This window comes from Cricetulus griseus (assembly GCF_003668045.3).
Source record: "Cricetulus griseus strain 17A/GY chromosome 1 unlocalized genomic scaffold, alternate assembly CriGri-PICRH-1.0 chr1_1, whole genome shotgun sequence".
Classification (NCBI taxonomy): Eukaryota; Metazoa; Chordata; class Mammalia; order Rodentia; family Cricetidae; genus Cricetulus; species Cricetulus griseus.
The window spans coordinates 103536178-103556031 of NW_023276807.1; the positions used below are offsets into that span (position 1 = coordinate 103536178).

The following is a 19854-nucleotide window of genomic DNA, read 5'->3' on the forward strand; positions in this document are numbered from 1 at the left end:
GTCTGTCTATGTGGTAATAAGTGCAAGTGAGTGAGGTTGCCCAAGAGTCTAGAAAAGGACATCAGAGGCCCTGAATCTTGAATTACAGGCAATTTTGTTTTGTTTTGAGACAGAGTTTCTCTGTAGCTTTGGAGTCTGTGCTGGAACTAGCTCTGTAGACCAGGCTGGCCTCGAACTCACAGAGATCCTCCTGCTTCCGTCTCTGGGGTGCTGGGACTAAAGGCGTGTGCCGCCGCCACCACCCTGCCAAGTTACAAGAAATTATGAACCATGTGATGTGGGTCCTGGGACCCAAACTCAGGTCCTCTGCAAGGACAGCGCTGACTCTTAATTTCTGAAGCATCTCTACAGCCTCTAGAGTATAATAAGCTTGAGCATATGAATAAGTGTGCACACATGTGGCTGCTGTGTCTGGATGTGTGGGTCAGCTCCTATGAGAACAAAAGTGTCTTAGTTATATTGAATTTCTGTGATAAAACAGTGTGATCAAGGCAGATTATGACAGAAAGCATTTAATTTGGGGCTCACAGTTCCAGAGGGTTAGATAGAATACAGGACCACCATGGCAGGGAGCGTGGAAGCAGGCAGGCAGGCAGGCAGGCATGGCATTGGAGCAGTAGCTGAGAGCTCAGAGCTGATCTACAAGCACAAGGCAGAGAGGGCTAACTGTGAATGGCATGGGGCTTTTGAAACCTCAAAGCCTACATCCAGTGACATACCTCCAACAAAGCCACACCTCTTAATCCTTCTCAAACAGTTTCACTGACTGGGGACCAAGTGTTCAAATACATGAACCTTGGAGGGCCATTCTCACTCAAACCACCACAATGACTATATGTGTGTGTGTATGTGTAATATGAGGGGTATTTATGAGGTCATGTGCACATGTATATACCTGAGTGAGAACACATGTGTGCACAAGTGCCCCAGTGGTACCTGGTCTCCTTCCCCTTGGGTTGGGAGCCTCCAGTCCTGCCTGGACCTGCAGCTTCACAAAAAGCAGTCGGGTTTGGTCCCAGTTGACAGTAAGTCCTTGATGTTGTGGTCACCAGAGGAATTGGTTCCTTCACACAGACATTTATTGGCAGGTGTCAAGGGCTGTCAGAGCCCACACCTTCACAGGCCACATCCTGAATTCATGTATAGGCTCATACATGCATGTATATAAACACATGTACCAATGTGCACACATATACGTTGTATGAGTACAAAGCCTGTGATGACAACCAGGAATGCAGTACAGGGCCACAGCTTATGTATGGACCCTTATAGGTAATGACCTCTCACCCCTGCAGGCTCACAGAACCCCAGGGCAGGTACAAGCCACAGAATTTACATGTAGTGGAACTTGTTCAGGCTACCTTTGTGGCACAGAGTGGTTTTTTGTTGTCGTTTTGATTTGTTTTGGTTTTTGGTTTTTTGAAACAGGGGGTTTCTCTATATAACAATTCTGGCTGTCCTGGAACTCACTTTGTAAACCAGGCAAGCCCCAGACTCACAGAGATCTGCCTGTCTCTGCTTCCCAAGTCCTGGGATTAAAAGCGTGCACCACAGCTGGGTGGTGGTGGCACACGCCTTTAATCCCGGCACTCGGGGAGGCAGAGGCAGGCGGATCTCTGTGAGTTTGAGGCCAGCCTGGTCTAAAGAGCCAGTGCCAGGATAGGCTCCAAAGCTACACAGGGAAACCCTGTCTCAGAGTGTGCACCACCACCGCCCAGCATGAGTGTTTTTTATTTGCTCGCTCTGTCCATATCCTCCAGCAGCCTCTGGCAGCAGGACCACCTGAATCAAGATCAACTATGAGAGAAGGTAAGAATATGTGTGCAGGAGCAGAGAGACTTGACCTGGAGAATGTGTGCCAGGTGTCCAGCCTTCTTGGTGTTCATACAAGCACATTTGCAGGCTCATATGCATGGCCACGTGTGTACATACAAATAATGATCACACACCTTCTCAGAGACTCTAGCCACAACCACTGACAGTGACCCACACATACCCAAAGCCCTGGTGCAGAGGGAGGCCTGCAGCTACAAGCTAAACTGCCCATGAAGCACAGTGAGTATGGCAAGTGAGTCCTGACCCTGACACCTCAGCTCCCACTTAGGGAGGGGATTTGTTGCTAGACTACCAGAGGACTCTGAGAAGTGGACTCTTCCATGGCTCCTCACCTATGGGGACTCAGCAGAAGATGAGGGCTGGGTGAGATTTGCACTTACATCTCCATTCTCTCTCACAAAGCTCCCATCCACAGTGGCTCAGCCTACTGAGCCTGTTGTTCCTACAGAGAAGGGACTGAGCTCTCCTGCCCCATGAACTGTTAGTTCCTCAGCATGAATGAATTGAATTTAGCTATCAGGTCCCTGGGGCCAGGGTGGTGCTGTAAGTACTGAGGTGGCTAGCCAGGAAGTCAGTCAGTGGTCAACTACGAGCCTTCATTGCATCCACAGGCAAGCCAGGAGCTTCTTGGTTTCCCTTTAGCTTTCCCAGGCACAAGTGGTGCTATAGTCTGCAAGCTGGGCTAAAATTCTCCAAGAACTCTATCACAGCATGATACTCGCCACTGGTACCACATACTCTTTCTGTTCACAGCCTGGTCTGGTGCTGGGCTGCTGAGCAGGTGTCACCCGGGCTTATCTACCCAGTATCAGGCAGGGCTTGTCCTCTGGAAAAGGGGTTGTGATGTCAGTTCTGTCTCTGAAGTGAGGACATACCTAGGAGAGGTAAGGGTGGAATATAACTTGGCATTCCCACAAAGTTAGTCAGTGGCCAACTACAAGCTTTCAACCTGCCCACAGTAGGGTGGTAGCCAGGCCTTCCCTGCTGGCCACTTAGATGAAACAAAATGGGGCTGAAACTGCCCTACTCCTGTACCTAGTCCCACCCAAGCATGGAGCCAGGAGGAGGTAGGTTCATCTTTCCTTGAAGCAGCTCTGGACAGATGAGAGTGGGGCTCTCTGTTCCAGCTTTCTTCAGCAATCCTCAGTCCAACTACCTGGCAGGAGTGGCAGTCTGTCTTAGCTGAGTAATCCTGGGTGCTTGCTCTGGACCTGAACGCTATGTATGGGGGTAATGATGACCTACTATGTCAGTGCCACATAGAGGGAAGGCTGTATCATGTGCCCCTGGCTAGGGACATGGGACCTTCTACTAGTCACGGGTAACTGGTTGGAAGAGGGAATACTGAAACTCTTGACTTGTTTGTTGCTAGTACATGTAACAAAATGCAGTGAAATTTTTATATATTCATCTCACATCCTTCCACCTTGCAAAACTCACTTACTAGTCCTGATAATTTCTCAGTTCCTTGGAATTTATGCTACATAAAGTCATCTAATCATTACTTTGTTTTTCTTCTTATCTAGACCATAGATCTATTTGTGTTTTATTTTGAGTGTGGGTGTTTTGCCTCCACGTGTGTGCAAGGCTTGTGGAGGCCAGAAGAGGGTATCAGATCTCCTGGAACTAGAGTTGTAGACAGATGTGAGCTTCCATGTGGGTCCTGGTAATTGAACCCAAGTACCCTGGAAAAGCAGCCAAGCTATTAATTGCTGAGCCCGACATCTAATTTCTTATTATATAGTTGCCTTGGCCACACTTTCAGTGTAATGTTGAAAAGCAATGGGATCAGATATCCTTTGCCTTGTTCCTGTTCTCAGAGGGAAAATATTCAGCCTTTCACTTCCAGTGATATTAACTGTAGGTTTTTCTTAGATGCCCTTTGTCAGGAATAGAAAATTCTCTTCTGGCATGACTTTAATCCCAGCACTCATGAGGCAGAGGCCGGTGGATCTCTGTGAGGCCAGCCTGGTTTACAGAGCAAGTTCCAGGACATCCAGGGCTACACAGAGAAACTCTGTCTCAAAAAAACCAAAACAAAACAAAAAAAAACAAAGAATAAACCAAACAAAAACAAAATCATCTTTGAGATGATCATGTGGTTTTGTTCTTTATCAATACGGTGTGTTATATTAATTGCCTTCAACTATTAAAGCAACCTTGAATTGCTGAGATAAATCCCTCTTGTTCATGTTATAGAATCTTTTTACATGGTGTTGGATTTGGTTTGCTAGCATCTTGTTGAGAATGTTTATGCCTAAACGTTCTGGGGGATTTAGGCTGGGGATCTAGCTCAGTGGGTAAACTACCTGCCAAGCATGATGAAGCCCTCGGTTCAGTCTCAACACTACACAAACCAGGTGTGGTAATCCTAGCCTGGGGTGGAGGCAGGGAGATCAGAAGTTCAAGGTCATCCTCAGCTACCCAGGTAGATCAAGGCTAGCCTGAGCTATATGAGATTCTGTCATAAAAGAGCAAACCAAACCAAACAAAACAAAACTCAGAGAATTATTGTTTTGTAGTTTTCATGTCTTGTGATATCTTTATCTGGCTTTGGTATTGGGGTGATACTGGCCTCATGGCTTTGCTCTTTGGTTTGATTTTCTGGATCAATTTGCATGTGGTTAGTGTTCTTGGAATATAATATTTAAAAGCTGAATTACTTTGGTTGTAACAACAGGTAGTGGGAACAGCTTGAACTAAGGTGAATTCTTATGAGCTTGGGTTACTGGAGTCTGTGCACAGAGACAGAAAAAGGAGGAGGAAGGCAGAGCGGAGCACACAAGAAAAGTTGAGGGCAGGGGTAGGACTGAATTAGGAAGGGCTTCAGTGTTGTCAGGTGTGATAGTGTACAGCAATAATTCCAGTACTTGGGAGACTGAGGCAGGAGGATCATAAGGTAGAAGACAGCCTGGGCTTCAGAGCAAGACCCTCTCTCAACCTCACAAAATGGCAGAATTTTGTCTATGATGTTTAGAATAAAGAAGTGATGGGAATAGTGTGTTGGCTGGGAGGTAATGAAGGGAAATTGGTGGAGGAGAAGAGAGGCTTGAGAAGAGGAAGGTGAGCCTGCTCAGAGGCAACTGGAGGGGGATCTGCAGGGTGGCTGGAAGAAGGAGGCAGCTTAGTGCTCTGGGTAAAATGGTGGGCACTCCTCTGGAAACCAATGCACTAGGCAGCCAGACCCTTTGAGTGAGAAAGGGACTTCAAGGCTGCATGCAGTGGGAAGTGGCCTGGAGAGCTGGAAACCAGGGGAAAGTGCCTAGTATGGGCAGCTGGGTAGGCATGGAGAAATATATCAGAGCCGCCACTGAAGAGAGTCTTCTGCCCTCTGTCACAGGTGGCCCATCCTGGGGACAGCCTGTATTATGGTGGCAGAGGAGGAGGAACGATGCCTAGGAGGTCAACAAGGACTTTACCAGCTTTGGGCAGCCAGGAAAACACTCTTCTGGGATTAGTACCCAGAGAGCTGCCAAGGGCTGGACCCCTGACTCCTTGGGGGAATTCTGTCCGGAGGGAGACCCATGGAGTGCTATTGGCAAGGTGACATGATGGGATGCTAGCAGAGGAAGTAGGGTACCACTTTACAGAAACTCATATCCAAGGGGTGAGGTGGATGGGGATCCACAGGCGGGAACTTCGGGATCCTCAGGTATTGGGGATGTGAGCGGGACTTCCTCATTGCATCGGTGGCTTCCTTGTTTGTCTCTAGACTCTCATTCTGGACTCTCATTCTCAGGACTCGTAGCCCACTACACTCAGTGCAGTGGGTGGAGAAACTGACGTGCGGAGGGGCGGGTCCGCTTCCTCACCTGGCCCCTAGCCCTTACCCCGCCGCCCACGAGGGGAGGAGCCAGCGGCCGCCCCAGCCTTGGGGCTCCGCTAGCATGGCGGGTCCAGGGTCGCGGCCTCGGAGCTGGGGCTGGAGGGAGACGGGCTCTGGGGACGAGGCTGCGGCCGGTAGGCCCGGCCCGGGACTATGTCGCTGCGCTCAGGGAAGGCGGGCTCTGGCCGCCCCCCGGAAGCCGGCTGTGCCCGCCGCGTGGACACCGTGAGTACTGATCCCGGAGCTCGGGATCTGTGACCCCAGCCCTGGGTGTGAACACCCGCACTCACCTCAGACCTCCAAGTCCATAGACCTGGGCCCCCAGCCTCTGCACCACGACCCGGGACCGCAAGTCCCTGGGGCCCCAGAAGCCACTCCAGCTTCCATCCAGAACAAAGGCAAGCGTGGGCCAGCCACAGTCGGCCGGTCGGGCACTACAAGCCTGACGCTGGGTCTGTCCATCTGCCAGGGAGTGAGTGAGAGAGAGAGAGTGTGAGTGTGTGTTTGTGTGTGTGTGTGTGTGTGTGTGTGTGTGTGTGTGTGTACGCGCGCGCGCGCGTGGGCACCCTCCTAGCACAGCACGGCTGGGCTGGCACCCGCGGTCCCCTCAAGGCTATGCCAGGGGGGTGTGGTCGCGCCATTGTTCCAAACCTCCGCCTCCGTTTCGGTACCATTGGCCCTGATCTTGCCCCTGCTCCTGCTGGCCTGGACCAGGGACCGATGCCGTTGGATGTTTATGGATCTGGGGGCTGGGACGAGGGTGGGTAGCCAACTGACTCTTTCAGAGCCAAGCTGAGGCAGCCTGTGAACTTAATTCCCTAACACACATTTGATGGAATGAGGCTGACAGTTGACAGAGGCTTCATTTCCATCCTTTCCGCTTTCATTTTCTAAAGCTCTGGATCTCCCTGACTCAGCCTTCCGAATGCTGAGCTTACAGGCTTGAGTCACCCTGGGCCTGGAGTGTTTTCTGTGTGTGTGTTTGGGGTTGGCACTGTAGTAGGAGTCCCAGCAGCCTGCCCTTTTGGATCTGTCCCCTAGCCACTCAACTTCTTCAGAACAGGCCACTGACTTTGTCCCCATTGCGGCTGACTCCTCAGGAGTCTCCAGATGGACCTGATGGGGTGAGTGGTGGCACTGACAAAACAATGCCAGTTTAGGGGGCAGGTGTGACTGGTACCTGGGGTTCCTCACAGAAAGGATGTCCTGGGCTGAAGAAGTGGATACTAGCAAACTGGCCAAATGGTCCTCATGGCACCGACAACAAGGGTGTGCTGAGTCCACTCTGTGCTCCCATTTTATAGCTCTAACAACTGAGACTGGAAAGTCAAACTAGGAACCTTAAGTAGCTATGGCCTAAAGCCCGATGTACCCAAGTTAGGATTTTGATAGTTCAGCCATTACTATGGGTCTTTATGGGGCCATGAGCTTGGTGAACTCATGATGCTAAAAGGACAATGCTCAGCATCCTGGAGTTAAGTATGTGGCCATGAGGATTGGGAACTGACTGTGTAGCGCTGTCACCCCCAGAATCTCACTCAGAAGCTTAAGACTTAAGAGTTTCTTCCTCTACTGACCTGACCCTCCACACTGCCTTCTAGATCTTCGAAATGTCCTCCCAAGAACCCCTACCAACCTGTTCCCTCTGTCTACCCCAGCTGAGTCCTGTCTCTTTTGCTTCAATTGCAGCTTCATGGCAGCTGAGGAAATGCATTGGCCTGCCCCCATGAAGGCCATTGGTGCCCAGAATCTGCTGACTATGCCTGGTGGTGTGGCCAAGGCTGGCTACCTGCACAAGAAGGGTGGCACCCAGCTGCAACTGCTCAAATGTGAGTCTCCAAATCATGGGAACCTCCAAGGGAGGACATAGCCCTGCTTCTCTACTGCTCTAATGGGCCTTCAGGGATTTCTTTTCCTTTTCTGGTAGCTGGCACACCTGGTGAACCTGATGTCAATTTCCTTAGCCTGCACCTTGTCACAAGATCCAGCCTAGTATAGCTAGGCAAAGAGATAGGATGAGCATTTGGTGTACAGTTCTGACCATGAGAGCTTCAGTCTGCAGCCAAGGCTGAGGGACCTCAGGGTGGCCTGAGAGATCTGGCCCCTCAACGCTGTTCTTGCCTTGTGTGTTAATTGTGGGTGAGTTGATTGGTCATGTGGCACAGAATGAACCCATGTGCCAGCTCAGGAGCCAGCTGAGTGAGTGTCAGCATGCTGAAGGCAAAAGAGCACTAGAGCCTTGCCCAACTCTCTGATCAGCATGGACACTCCATGCTTTTGCCCCTGCATTGCCCTGTGCCGCAGACTCCCTGCCCCTGTGTGGTCTAGCTGATGTGCTCTAGGCTGGACTGTTGGACTCTGTGCAGGTCAATTGTACTATGTACAGACAGCCTCCAAGGAAGAAACATAACTAACATTCCCTCAAATCTACGTGGGTGCTGTTCTGGGCAGGAACAGTAGAGCTAGAGCACAGCTTCATACCTGGCTCTCATTAGCCAGCTCTGGGTGCTTTAGCCCTGCTCTCCTTGCCTCATGCAGCAGCCCTATTGCTCTAAGCAAGGCTGCCATGGCCTTCTTAGGCCTCTGGTCCAGGCTCCACCCTTTCTTACTGTCTTTTGAAACCTCAATCTACTCCCTTTCTTTGTGTGGCTAGACTTTCCCTGGAGTGATGCCCCAAGACTGGTCAGTGTACCAGTGAACGTGTCTGTATTGACCCCACAGAAAACCCTAGGGAGGGCCATCACACCAGCCCCCGCTTCCTGTTCTACCCCCTGCAGTCTCAGAGGTCTGACCCCAAGTTGTACAGGGCCTCTGAGGAGGGCCCCAGAGTGGAGCTAACTGGTGGCTTTGTGGCTCACCCTGCTGCTGCATTGTCCCCAGGGCCCCTACGCTTTGTGATCATCCACAAGCGCTGCATCTACTACTTCAAGACCAGCACATCTGCCTCTCCGCAGGGTGCCTTCTCCCTGAGTGGCTACAACCGGTGAGTGTCCATCCTGTCTGCTGACCAACCCCATGCCAATTGCTTTTCCTCTCACCCTAGAACACACGGTCCATCCCTTGCTTTCCTGAGATGGTTTTAATCTGCTTGCTGGCTGTCCCCTCATATTCTGGCCTTTCCTAAGGGAAGGGGGTGGGATAATATGTGTGAGGTGAAGCCTTTATTAGGGCTTCTAGACTAATGGGCAGGTATAACCTGAGTTAATGCCTACATATTGGACTGTTGGTCATCCTGATTTTATCCTGTGGCCTTGGAGGCTGTAGGGGCCTAGGTTCTATGCCCTGTAGCATTAGTCTGAGCCTTTCACCACCCCATAAAGGACCCAGCCCTTCTACTTATTCTAAAGTTGCTCTGGGCCCCTGCTTCACCCTGACTATAGCCTTGATGAGACAGCCTTGCCAAAGTAGCCAGACCAGGTCCCTAGTCCAGTCCTAGGCACTAGCTAATCAAAACTCTCCCTAGTCACTTTTCCCAGACTGGTGTGCCAGCCAAGCCATGAACTTAGCCCACTGACAGATGTGACTGGGCCCTAAGGATTGTCCAACCCATTTGATGGACTAGGCCTGAGAGGCCCTGGCTAAGACCTGTGATAGGCCAGGCAGGTACCCTGTCCAAATGCCCAGCCAGCAGGACTCACCCAGGTAGACTGATGTCTGAGAAAGCGTTGTATCGGGAATCAGGCCACAGAGCAGAGAGGCAGTCCAGGAGCTGCATGGGACAGAGTGGGGGAGTAGTATCTCTATGAAATAACACTGAGGAGCAATGAGAGTAATGGGGCCATGTCTCTGAGTTCTGCACACTGCTCTCCTGGGAGGTCTGCACAGACCCTGCACTCATACTCTGCTGTTCCCCTGAAGCATCTAGATAATCTACTGAGAGCATGAGCAGGCAGAGACTGTCCAGATTTGTCGATATTCCCCAGGGCATGATGCTGAGTGCTGAAGTCAATTCATGGGTGGGGTTGATGATCCAATTTCTTGAGAGTGGACAAGCTGGTGACTTTTGGCACTGTGACTTCAGAGTTATGCGGGCAGCCGAGGAGACGACATCCAACAATGTCTTCCCATTCAAGATCATTCACATCAGCAAGAAGCACCGCACGTGGTTCTTCTCAGCCTCCTCTGAGGATGAACGCAAGGTGATCAGCAGGTAGCAGGGCCTCAGGAGCCTGGCAGAACCTGCCTGAAGGGGCGCATTGATCACCAGGATCTGGCCTCCCGTCGCCTCCAGGCTGGAGGCTAGGACCTGGAGGAGAAAGACCTGGTTGGTGTATGGGCATCTGGGTGGATTAGACCCACAGCCTGGTGCCTGTACACACCATGAGACTGTCCCAGCAGGGTATAGCCTGGAAAGGGCTGAGGGGCAGCTTGCAATCTGAGGGGGTGATTTCAACTCTGAGCCACACAGTCTAGGCTGGACCTAGCTAGGTTCCCCTCCCTGGACCTTGGTGGTTACTGCATAGCAGGGAGACCGTGGTCAGAGGAAGGTGAAGTGGGACCCTATTCTGGGCAGCATCATATTTACTATGGCTGTTCCTGAACCACAGAGCTGGATGGCCTTGCTACGCAAGGAAATTGGCCACTTCCATGAGAAGAAGGAGCTACCTCTAGACACCAGGTATGCCAAGGCATGTGATGGGTGAATGGTAGTCCCTAGGGCTTCTTGATTCCTAGGGCTCCCTTCCAGTCCCTGGAGGAGCTTGGCTATAATGACTTCCATAAAGGCTTTTGTGGAGGTACCAGGTAAACTTCATGTATGTGGAAGCATATACTGCTTACATGATCATGCATATGTGTGCTTGCAACATCTTTATTCTTGTCAGTCTTATAGCTCTGACTGTGTGTCATTCTGCTGTACTTATTTGTAACTCTTGTTTGGGGCTCATGTGCTTTTCCCCTCCCCTACTATGGAGGCCCAGCACTTACAGCTCAGGGCTTTCGATTCCCAACTCCCTGTGTCTACTTTGTCCCTTGGGAGCTCAGTCATTCCTGGTCTCTGCATTCTCACTTGTGAGATGATCCAGCAAACAGCAGGGGCACTTTCACTATCATAGTGAAACTGTGATCTAGAGAGGGCTGGGAACCCCCAAGGGTGCCCTGAGGCTCTGGACTGAATTGAGAGCACCTGGCTATTGGTCTAGCCTAGCATCTTGCAATATCTCAGTCCAGGGTTGACTGCGCCTCACTGGACAGGAGGCAGACATGTAGACCCAGCTCTGAGGCATCTAGCCAGTAAGGGCTACAAAAAAACACAGTCAGGCAGAGAGGTGGTACCCATAGATGGTCCCAAGCCTCCAGTCCCTATGTCTGTCCTTCCTTGAACCACGCATATGTCCAACTGTCTTTCTTTATGACATTTTTCTTCTTTTGTCTATATACATGTGTGAGGGGTTGTCCTTGTATCTGTATGTGTTCATATCTCTGTGTGCCCATGGGTCCCCAAGTGGATGTTGACATCTGTGGTGTGGGGAGTGTGTGTGCATGGGTCACTTCCTACATGCAAGGGCACCACTGGTCTAGTGCTCATTGCCTGTTCCCTGCTCTGGGTTTCAGTGACTCTAGCTCAGACACAGACAGCTTCTACGGTGCAGTTGAGCGACCTGTAGATATCAGCCTCTCTCCATACCCCACTGACAATGAAGGTAAGACCTTCTCTGCACCTGCCATATATCCACTTGACTGCTGACAGTGAACCCACTTGGGCTGCCTAGAAGGAGAGAAATGTATGTTTAGCTTTGCTTGTATGTCCTCTGACAGAGTGATGTGGCTTCTCTGCCTCTGACCTCCACCAGTGTGAGTTCAGGTTTCAAATCCTTCCTCCTCGTCTTCAACCCCGTCTCCCGAGTGCCCTGTTCCCAAAGCACAGTGGGTCATGCCATCCGTTTCTGCATGGAGCCGCCCTGGGCTATGTTGTGTCTCATCTTCCATTCATTACATGTAGACTATGAACATGAAGATGACGACGACTCATACTTGGAGCCTGATTCCCCGGGACCTATGAAGCTTGAGGGTAGGTAGGGTAGCTGGGTCTGGGAGTTTCTTGGTGGGTAGGGACTGGGGACTGGGACCAAGAACAGAGCTTCCTCTATGCTGGTGATTCTTTTTGTTTGTTTGGTTTTTGAGAAAGGGTCTCTCTGTAGCTATGGCTGTCCTGACTCTCTCCTGACCAGGCTGACTTCAAACTCAGAGAGCTGCCTGCCTTTGCCTCCTGAGAATGGAATTAAAAACATTTACCACCATGCCTATAAGGCTGTGGTCTTGCTCTGGGTGGTCTCAGTTTCCTTTCTGGGATTGGCTTTGCTTGTCTACTCCTGTCACCTCCCAGGTTAACTTTGTGTGAATGGAGCGTCAGGTGAAGCAAGCCATGGTGGTCCTAGAGGCTGAGGCTGAAAATAAAGGGACATTGAGAAGGGGGTTGGTCTGAGGCAGGTCCATTGCCCATGGCAACAAGTTCTCTGTGGACCATAGATGTAGGCCAGGTTGCCAACTGTGACCTCAGTGTCCACCGCACCACCTGAAGCACAGTCTCTGAGGCAGATGAGTATATGGACAGTCATATGTGTGAGCTACAGGGAAGGCCAGGGCTATGGACAGCCATATGTGTGAGCTACAGGGAAGGCCAGGGCTAGGTAGGAAGGCCAAGTCTCTGTCCTGCCCTCTGACCTTTACCTCTTTATACTTTGTACTTTCCCTGCTTCCTCCTCAGAACACTCCAGCTTTGTCTTGTCTATCATTAAGTCTTGGGAGTGATATTCTGTCTTCTGTTGCCCATCCTCCAGGGCCTTGACCTTTGCCTCCCCATGCCCTCCTTTCACCTTTCTTCCCACCAGTTGTAGGCACCGTGTCCTTACTCCTTTCCTTGGGGTCAGCTCTAGCAACACTCCTTTGGCTACCGGTCTGTGCCTTTTATTTCCTATTCTCACACCTTCTTGCCTCAGGCCTTGCCTTGACCACCCAGCTCCGAAGAGTGGGAAAGTAAAGACGCTCTGCCTTGAGCTGTAGGTAGACACATGGAGAGTGACTTCAGTCTCCACTGAACACTCTCTGCCACTATCCCTCTTCCTCTCTAGACCTCCCCTCCTCATCACTGGTCTCATGCCTCCACTTGCCTGGCACTCTGACCCTTCTTTCTCTTCAGTCTCCTGTGTTTACCTCTTGAGGGACATCCCCACCCCTCCCTGTGACTGAGTGGGCCTCACTCCTATCATTCTCATTGTTCCTGGGCCTGCTCTCCTGCTGGCCCATATGACATCTGGGCTAGGTGTCACTCAGTGCCTTTAGCTTGTTTCAACTCCATCCCACTGGTTCTGGCACTTCCTGCTCACCTCTTTCTTTCAGAATTCACCCTTCCCTTGCTCAGGTGAAGGCCTGGGAATCCTCACTCTGCTTACTTCTATCTGTGGGAGCCTTGATAGCTCTTCATGCGACATCTAGGCTGTAGGAACTTTGTCTGGATTGCCTTCAGGGGGATGAATGGGAAGGGCCAGGTATCACTGGTGGTCTGGGTCCAGGGAAAGCTGGGTGGTGGGCTAGGTATTAGCCATTAGGTAGGGCAAGGGTGAGACCATGAAGGATGCATACTGAATCAGCTGATGCTGGCTCGCTGAAGGGGGACATGAGGAGTACACACCTGGTTTGTTCCTTCTGCCTGTTGCTAGTAGAGGATTGTGGTGCTCCAGCCTCTAGGTGATGCCAACTTGCTTTTTTTGTTGTTGTTCTGCAGATGCCCTGACATATCCACCAGCCTACCCACCACCCCCTGTGCCTGTACCTCGGAAGCCAGCCTTCTCTGATTTGCCTCGTGCCCAATCCTTCACCTCCAAAAGCCCAAGCCCCTTACTTCCACCCCCACCCCCTAAGCGAGGCCTTCCAGATGCTGGTCCTGCTGGCCAGCTGGCCCCTGAGGATGCTAAAAAGGACCCATTGGGCCTGAGGCGAGTAGAGCCTGCCCCCAGGGTGCCTGTTACCCCTCGGAGAATGAGTGACCCTCCACTAGGCAATGTACCCACCATGCCCAGCCTCCGGAAACCTTGCTTCCGAGACAATGTGAACCCCAGCCCAGAGCCCTGGACCCCTAGCCATGGGACTAGCTGTGCCTCCAGCTCTGCCACCATGGCCATTGCCACCTCTAGGAACTGTGACAAACTCAAGTCCTTCCACCTGTCTTCCCGAGGGCCGCCCATATCTGAGCCCCCACCCGTGCCTGCTAATAAGCCCAAATTCCTGAAGATAACTGAAGAAGCCTCCCCAAGGGAGGCAGCCAAGCCTGGACTCTTTGTACCCCCTGTGGCTCCCAGGCCTCCTGTGCAGAAGTTACCTATTCCTGAGGCTACAGCTCGGCCTGCAGTGTTACCTAGACCAGAAAAGACTCCTCTTCCTCACCTCCAGTGAGTCTGGGTGGGGTAGTACCTCCGCCTGCCAGCCAGTAGGTTCTCTCAACCCAGTCTGTTGTCTACCCAGTTCCCTTCACATTGGAACCTTTCTCTAGATAAATCTACCCACCACCATTTTCCTACTAGATTTAAGGCAAGCATTGACTTGAAAAAAGAAAATTACCAATAGAACCATATTCATATCATTAGGAACAGAGTGGGAAAGGTTTCCTCACCACCCCAGCCTCCCCCATTCCTGGCTGATCCAGGGGTACAGGTGATATCCATCTTTGTCCATCTGATGTGGGTTTATATCTCAGGCCATGTGTGCTTCCTTTAATTCTCCCCAAAGGCCTGGAGATTAGGCTCAAGAGTACCACCTGCTGCCTATGCAGTGTGCTGGGCTCTTACCATGGGTGTTCCTTGGGGTCAGATTGCACTGTTCAGCCTCCTATCTGTCCACCCCCTCACAGCTTCAAGAGAACTGTGACTTTGCCAGAATCCCAAAGACAATCAATAGTAGATCTTGGGCCCTGGCAGTTCCTAATGCACTTGTCCACTAAATAACACCTCAGGTGCTCACTGTATTAATGGAAGTCCTGATTTCCTAGTTAGGCTTTCAGATCTATGATAACTCCTGCCTCCTTTGGGTAGTGAGCACGGGTCTCAGAGCTAAGCTGTCCTGAGCAGTTACAGCCACAGGGCCAGAGAAGGCTGGCACCAGGATTCTGATGCTAAGTTGGGTCATGTGTGGAGGGGAGGAAGGGTGACCTATCTGTGTCTGAGGGTGATAATATTCTTGTTTTCCTCCGTATTGCTCCAGGCGATCACCCCCCGATGGACAGAGTTTCAGGAGCTTCTCCTTTGAAAAGTCCCGACAGCCCTCACAGGCTGGCACTGGCGAGGAGGACTCAGATGAGGACTATGAGAAGGCAAGCTGGAGTGGAGGGCCCAGGCCCCACCCAATAGCAAGTGGACAGACATGGGAGAGCAGTAGGCTAGGGGCCTCCATTGGCTATCCTGAACTCCATAACTCTAGGCTTGAGGGAGATGACACCATGCACAGCCCTGGGGGAGCAGTGATATGTGGAGGGTGATGCTTTGACAGTGACCACTGTTGGCCTCTTTCAGGTGCCGCTGCCTAACTCAGTGTTTGTCAACACCACAGAATCCTGTGAGGTAGAAAGGTCAGTGCACAGTGTTTTTTGTCCTTGCTGTGACAGCGTGAGGTCCCTTGTCTCCCTTCCTCACTTTGGTGTTGGGCAAGCCCAGGCTCAAGCTTGTGGCCTGAGCGAGGAAATGCAATAGCAATGGGTCTAAATGGGGCTTTTGTTGTTGTTTTCTTAAGCCCCTCTGCTTTACATCCTCTATTACAACCTGAAACCAAGAGTGGACAGAAAGCCATGTGGTTAGTGGGCCTAGAAGGAACCTATGAAAGCTGTCTAGGGAGGTTCACCCACCAACATGGCTGTTTTATTTTAGGTTGTTCAAAGCTACAAATCCCCGTGGAGAGCCTCAGGATGGGCTGTATTGCATTCGGAACTCCTCCACCAAGTCAGGGAAGGTAGGCTGCTGTTGCAGGACAGCTGTGCCACCAGAGCCTTCTGTCCTCTGAGTTGGCACCTCAACTGAATTCTTTCTTTGGGTTCCATGCCCAGCAGCACCCTCTCTCTGTTCTTAAAACTAAATGATTTCTACAAATTGGAGGTGATTATGGCTACCTTCCACTGGAGCCACAGAGCTTGAATTAGGATGGGGTTTGTACAGGGGAATAGGGAGGCCGTGTGGAGCAGTGGAAAAATAGCAAGAGGTTGAGTGTACAGGTGTTATCACGTACACTCTCACTACCTCAGGCATGTGAGAGATGGTAGCTACTTACATCTCACTAGGGGCTCTGTAGGGGCAGTGGGACCCCCAGGGTGAGGGACTATCTCTGTACTGTAGCCCGTCTCTGACTCATATTAGCCCCCAAGGGCCACGGCAACTAGTCCTATAATTGCTGCTACTCTCTTAGGCTTTGGTGGCCAGTCCTGCAGCTGCCTCTAAGCCTTCTGCTACATATTTCTCTCCCTGTAGGTCTTGGTTGTATGGGATGAATCCTCTAACAAAGTGAGGAATTACCGCATCTTTGAGAAGGTGAGGGACTGGGCCCTGCTCTGAGGGTGGGGTGGGAGACACTGGCCTCCAGGCTTATCAAGAGCCAAGTGAGGCCCCCTTACAGGATGTGGCAGTGGGGAACTGGATTGGTACCTCAATAACATCAGCCCTGCCCCGTCCTTTGCCCTCCGTCTCTTCCCCATGGCCTCAGCCTCCCTCATTTCCTAACCTTGCTTTGTCCTTAGCTTACTCCAGAAGTGTTGGGTAGCTCTCCTCAGCCCTTGGTTTCATTCACAGACCTTTCCCTGAGAGCAGGTTTCACATTGGACCCTTGGGGCTAATGCAGGGGTACTGACAGGAGAGCTCTGGAATACAAGGCCTTTTGTGTGGGCAGACAGGGAGGGGACATGGACAAGCTGGGGGTAAGCCTGACGATCAGTGCCATTCCCTTCTGAGAAAATGGGGTAGGGGGTTGGGGAGGAGGATATAGCTTGAGACAATGGGCTAGTCAGGCCCTGCTGAGCCCTGATACCTTCTTCCCTGCAGGATTCTAAGTTCTACCTGGAAGGTGAGGTTCTATTTGCAAGTGTGGGCAGCATGGTGGAGCACTACCACACTCATGTGCTGCCCAGCCATCAAAGCCTGTTGCTGAGGCACCCGTATGGCTACACTGGACCCAGGTGACATCCATTCCACACAGCTGTTGGGTGGAAGCAGCGATGGGGCCACAGCCCTGCCACATAGATGGAGACTGGCTTGCATGGGAAGATGAGCAGGAGTGAGCTTGACACCAGACGTCATCAACAAGTATCCCAGACTCAGTGAACAGACTGGGTCCCAGGCTGGAGCAGGCCACAAATACGAGAGGACTGGCTGGCTGACTTGGCCCATCTAGCCCCTCCATGTGCCACCCCTCAAGAATCCAGGGCTGATGATGAAGTGCTTCTTGAGCATCGAGGACACAAAATCTGGTTCCCATAGCATACCCACCCTGTAGTGGGCTGGGACCAAGCAAGGCTGGGGCAGTTAGATGGGGTCTAAGACTAGTCCTAGGACCCATAGCAATGATAAGACACAGGCTCAAGGAGGGACCATCCTCTTAATAAATCAGAGATAACTTTTGTCTCAATGGCCAGGGTTTGATTGACACTGAGGGGACAACAGGCTCTACTGAGCATCACCAGTGTCCAGGTAGAGAGCTACTGACAGCAGCCCTACTGGGTGGTCTTTAGTCTTCTAGGGCCCAGGCTGCTAAGTGAACTGACTTGGGGACATAGCTAAATAATAGATCAGGATCCATCTGGATCAGTCAGTCTTGGCTGGAGCCCGAACTCCAAAGCCATAATTAGCAGTTTTGAGTTCCTACTGTGTGACTGGCGTGGTACTAGAGTTGGTTGTTGCCTGTGAGCAGCCTCTAGTCGGGTGTGGCTGAGCCTAGTCTAGAGCAGGTCAGTGAGTATGAGGTGCTGGTGCTGGTGCAGTGTTCTGGGAAGCTGTGCATGAAGGAGCTAGGAGGTTGGAATCCAGTGGGTGGGTCTAGGAATACATCACAGGAAGTGCAGACTAGAGTGAAGTGAGTAAGTGGGGCTTCGATAGGTCAAGGATGGGCGGGGATAATGGCATCCAGGTGTCCAAATAGTTTGGTGGTTTCAATTGGTCCCCTCAGTTTTTGCCATGAAATTCTTTCTGCCAGGTACACCCTTGGTACAGCCATCTAGACTGTAATTTTTTTTGTGACAATAAATGTGTCTGGAGGTCAGGATTGGCAGAGACCTTGGCATTATCTGGCCTTCACTGTACTTTATGTTGGAGAACAAAGTTTTTTTTCAATTTTTATTTCATTCTATGTGTATAAGTGTTTTGCCTGCATGTATGTGTGTATTGTGTGTATGCCCGGTGCCCCGGGGGCCAGAAGAGGGTGTCAGTTCTCCTGGGACTGGAGTTACAAAAATGGCTGTGAGCTGCCACATGGATACTGGGAATTGAAGCAGGGTCCTCTGGAAGAGCAGCCAGAGCTGTTTACTGTTGAGCCATCTCTCCAGCCCGACTGGAGAAGGTTTTTACATAAACCAGATCAAGGACTGTACTTGTGCCCAGTAGCCAGTGACTGCTGTGTAGTGAGAAGGGCTTTTGTTTGGAACCCCAAATTCCTGCTGTGTTTTGGAGGTGTGTAGTTGACTAGGTGAGTTAAATTCGTGGAAGTAGGAGGCTGTGGCCCCAGGGTATCATGGGGTGCAGTGAATGACGAATATTGGATTCCAATGGCCATCTGCTTCCAGGAATCAGAGTCTACCTCCTTCTTGGCAGATGTTTCCTTTCAGTCTGCTAGGTGAGAAGGACCAGGATGCCATGGTCAAGTTTAGGGTACATGGAACAATCCCTAGAGGACCACACATTTTCTCCTCCCTTTCTGTCCTAAACTCAATGAGGAACTGGGGCCATGCACACTATGACTACAGTGACCATTTCTGTAAAATAGAAAACAGGACTGGATGAGAATAGGTTTTGATCCTATGGCTGGGAGTCTGCTGAGTGTATCCTGTGGTGCAGTGCACCTGCTTTGGGGACCGCTTGGTGGCTAACATGCTTTTCAAGCCCTGAGCTAGAGGATCTGGGGGTTCTTTGGCCCAGAGCCAGGTGATAGGTCCTTTTTGGTTTTTTCAAGACAGGGTTTCTCTGTGTAACAGTTCTGGCTGTCCTGGAACTTGCCTTATAGACCAGGCTGGCCTCGAACTCATGGAGATCCTCCTGCTTCTGCTTCTCAAGTGCTGGGATTAAAGGTGTGTGTCACCACCACATGGCTCAGTGATGGATCCTTTAGGCTGACTAAACAGCCGGGGTCTGTGGACATCCAAGGCCCACCTAGGGGTTTTGTACAGCCTTGTCTTATCTCTTGGGACTTTGAACCAGATGGCACAGCTGACTACCTCTTTGAACTACCCCAAGTCCAGGGCTTCATTTGCAAGATTGTATGCAAGGGATGGTGAGAGAGTGAAAGATGAATTCAAAAGGTGGTAGTTACCATATTATTGAACACTTGCAGCATTTGTGGTGCTGAGCTGGAAAAGTAGATCCATTTTTAAGTGCGAGAACTGAGGCTCAGAGAAACCTGAGTTTAAGTCCCAGTTTTGCTACCCACTGTCACGTGAATTCATCACTGCTTTAGTGCTCTGAGTCAAAGCCATGACTCCTGCCTGGCTCCCTGATACTCTTCTTAGCCACCACTAATCATGGGAGTCTGGTCAGCTCTGTTTATCCCCCAACACCCCAGAGCTCTGAAGGTGCTCTCACCCTCCCCAGGAGCCATAGCTCTGGGGGAGCAAATTGCTTTGCCTTCTGGATCCCACTGTGTGAGGCAGGGTTTGGAGGTAAGCAATAGAGTCCTACCCTAGAGACAAATTTATACCTTTCCTTCCTTCCTTCCTTCCTTCCTTCCTTCCTTCCTTCCTTCCTTCCTTCCTTCCTTCCTTTCTGTTTGTTTGTTTGTTTGTTTTGTTTGTTTTTGGAGACAGGGTTTCTTTGTTAGCCTCCGTTGTCCTGAAACTCACTCTGTAGACCAGGCTGGCCTCAAACTCCCAGAGATCCACCTGCCTCTGCCTCCTGAGTGCGCTGGGATTAAAGGTGTGCGCCATAACTGCTAGGATTTACACCTTTCTACAGAGAGAGAAACTGAAGCCCAGAACTGGTTCCCTGTCTCTCCTACCATCAGGATGTGTTCATAGA

At 51.1% G+C, this 19854-nt stretch overlaps 1 protein-coding gene across 6 annotated transcripts in view; it reads left to right on the forward strand.

The window, feature by feature from the left end:
- Positions 1 to 17935, forward strand: part of Sh3bp2 (SH3 domain binding protein 2) — a 36632-nt gene extending 18697 nt beyond the window's left edge. For 2 of the 6 annotated variants that reach the window (XM_035452620.1, XM_035452621.1), the window contains exons 2-13: positions 7352 to 7491; positions 8543 to 8645; positions 9684 to 9801; positions 10210 to 10280; positions 11216 to 11304; positions 11604 to 11672; positions 13386 to 14049; positions 14858 to 14966; positions 15166 to 15221; positions 15517 to 15598; positions 16111 to 16170; positions 16678 to 16815. In XM_035452620.1, the coding sequence (XP_035308511.1) occupies positions 7356 to 7491; positions 8543 to 8645; positions 9684 to 9801; positions 10210 to 10280; positions 11216 to 11304; positions 11604 to 11672; positions 13386 to 14049; positions 14858 to 14966; positions 15166 to 15221; positions 15517 to 15598; positions 16111 to 16170; positions 16678 to 16815 (1695 nt within the window). In that variant the 5' untranslated portion in view covers positions 7352 to 7355. Of the gene's footprint in view, positions 1 to 5176; positions 5888 to 7351; positions 7492 to 7514; positions 7802 to 8542; positions 8646 to 9585; positions 9802 to 10209; positions 10281 to 11215; positions 11305 to 11603; positions 11673 to 13385; positions 14050 to 14857; positions 14967 to 15165; positions 15222 to 15516; positions 15599 to 16110; positions 16171 to 16446; positions 16573 to 16677 lie in introns of those variants that run through there. The other 4 variants (XM_027387167.2, XM_035452622.1, XM_035452623.1 and 1 more) reach the window with 4 other exon arrangements.
- Positions 17936 to 19854: the final 1919 nt, after the last annotated feature.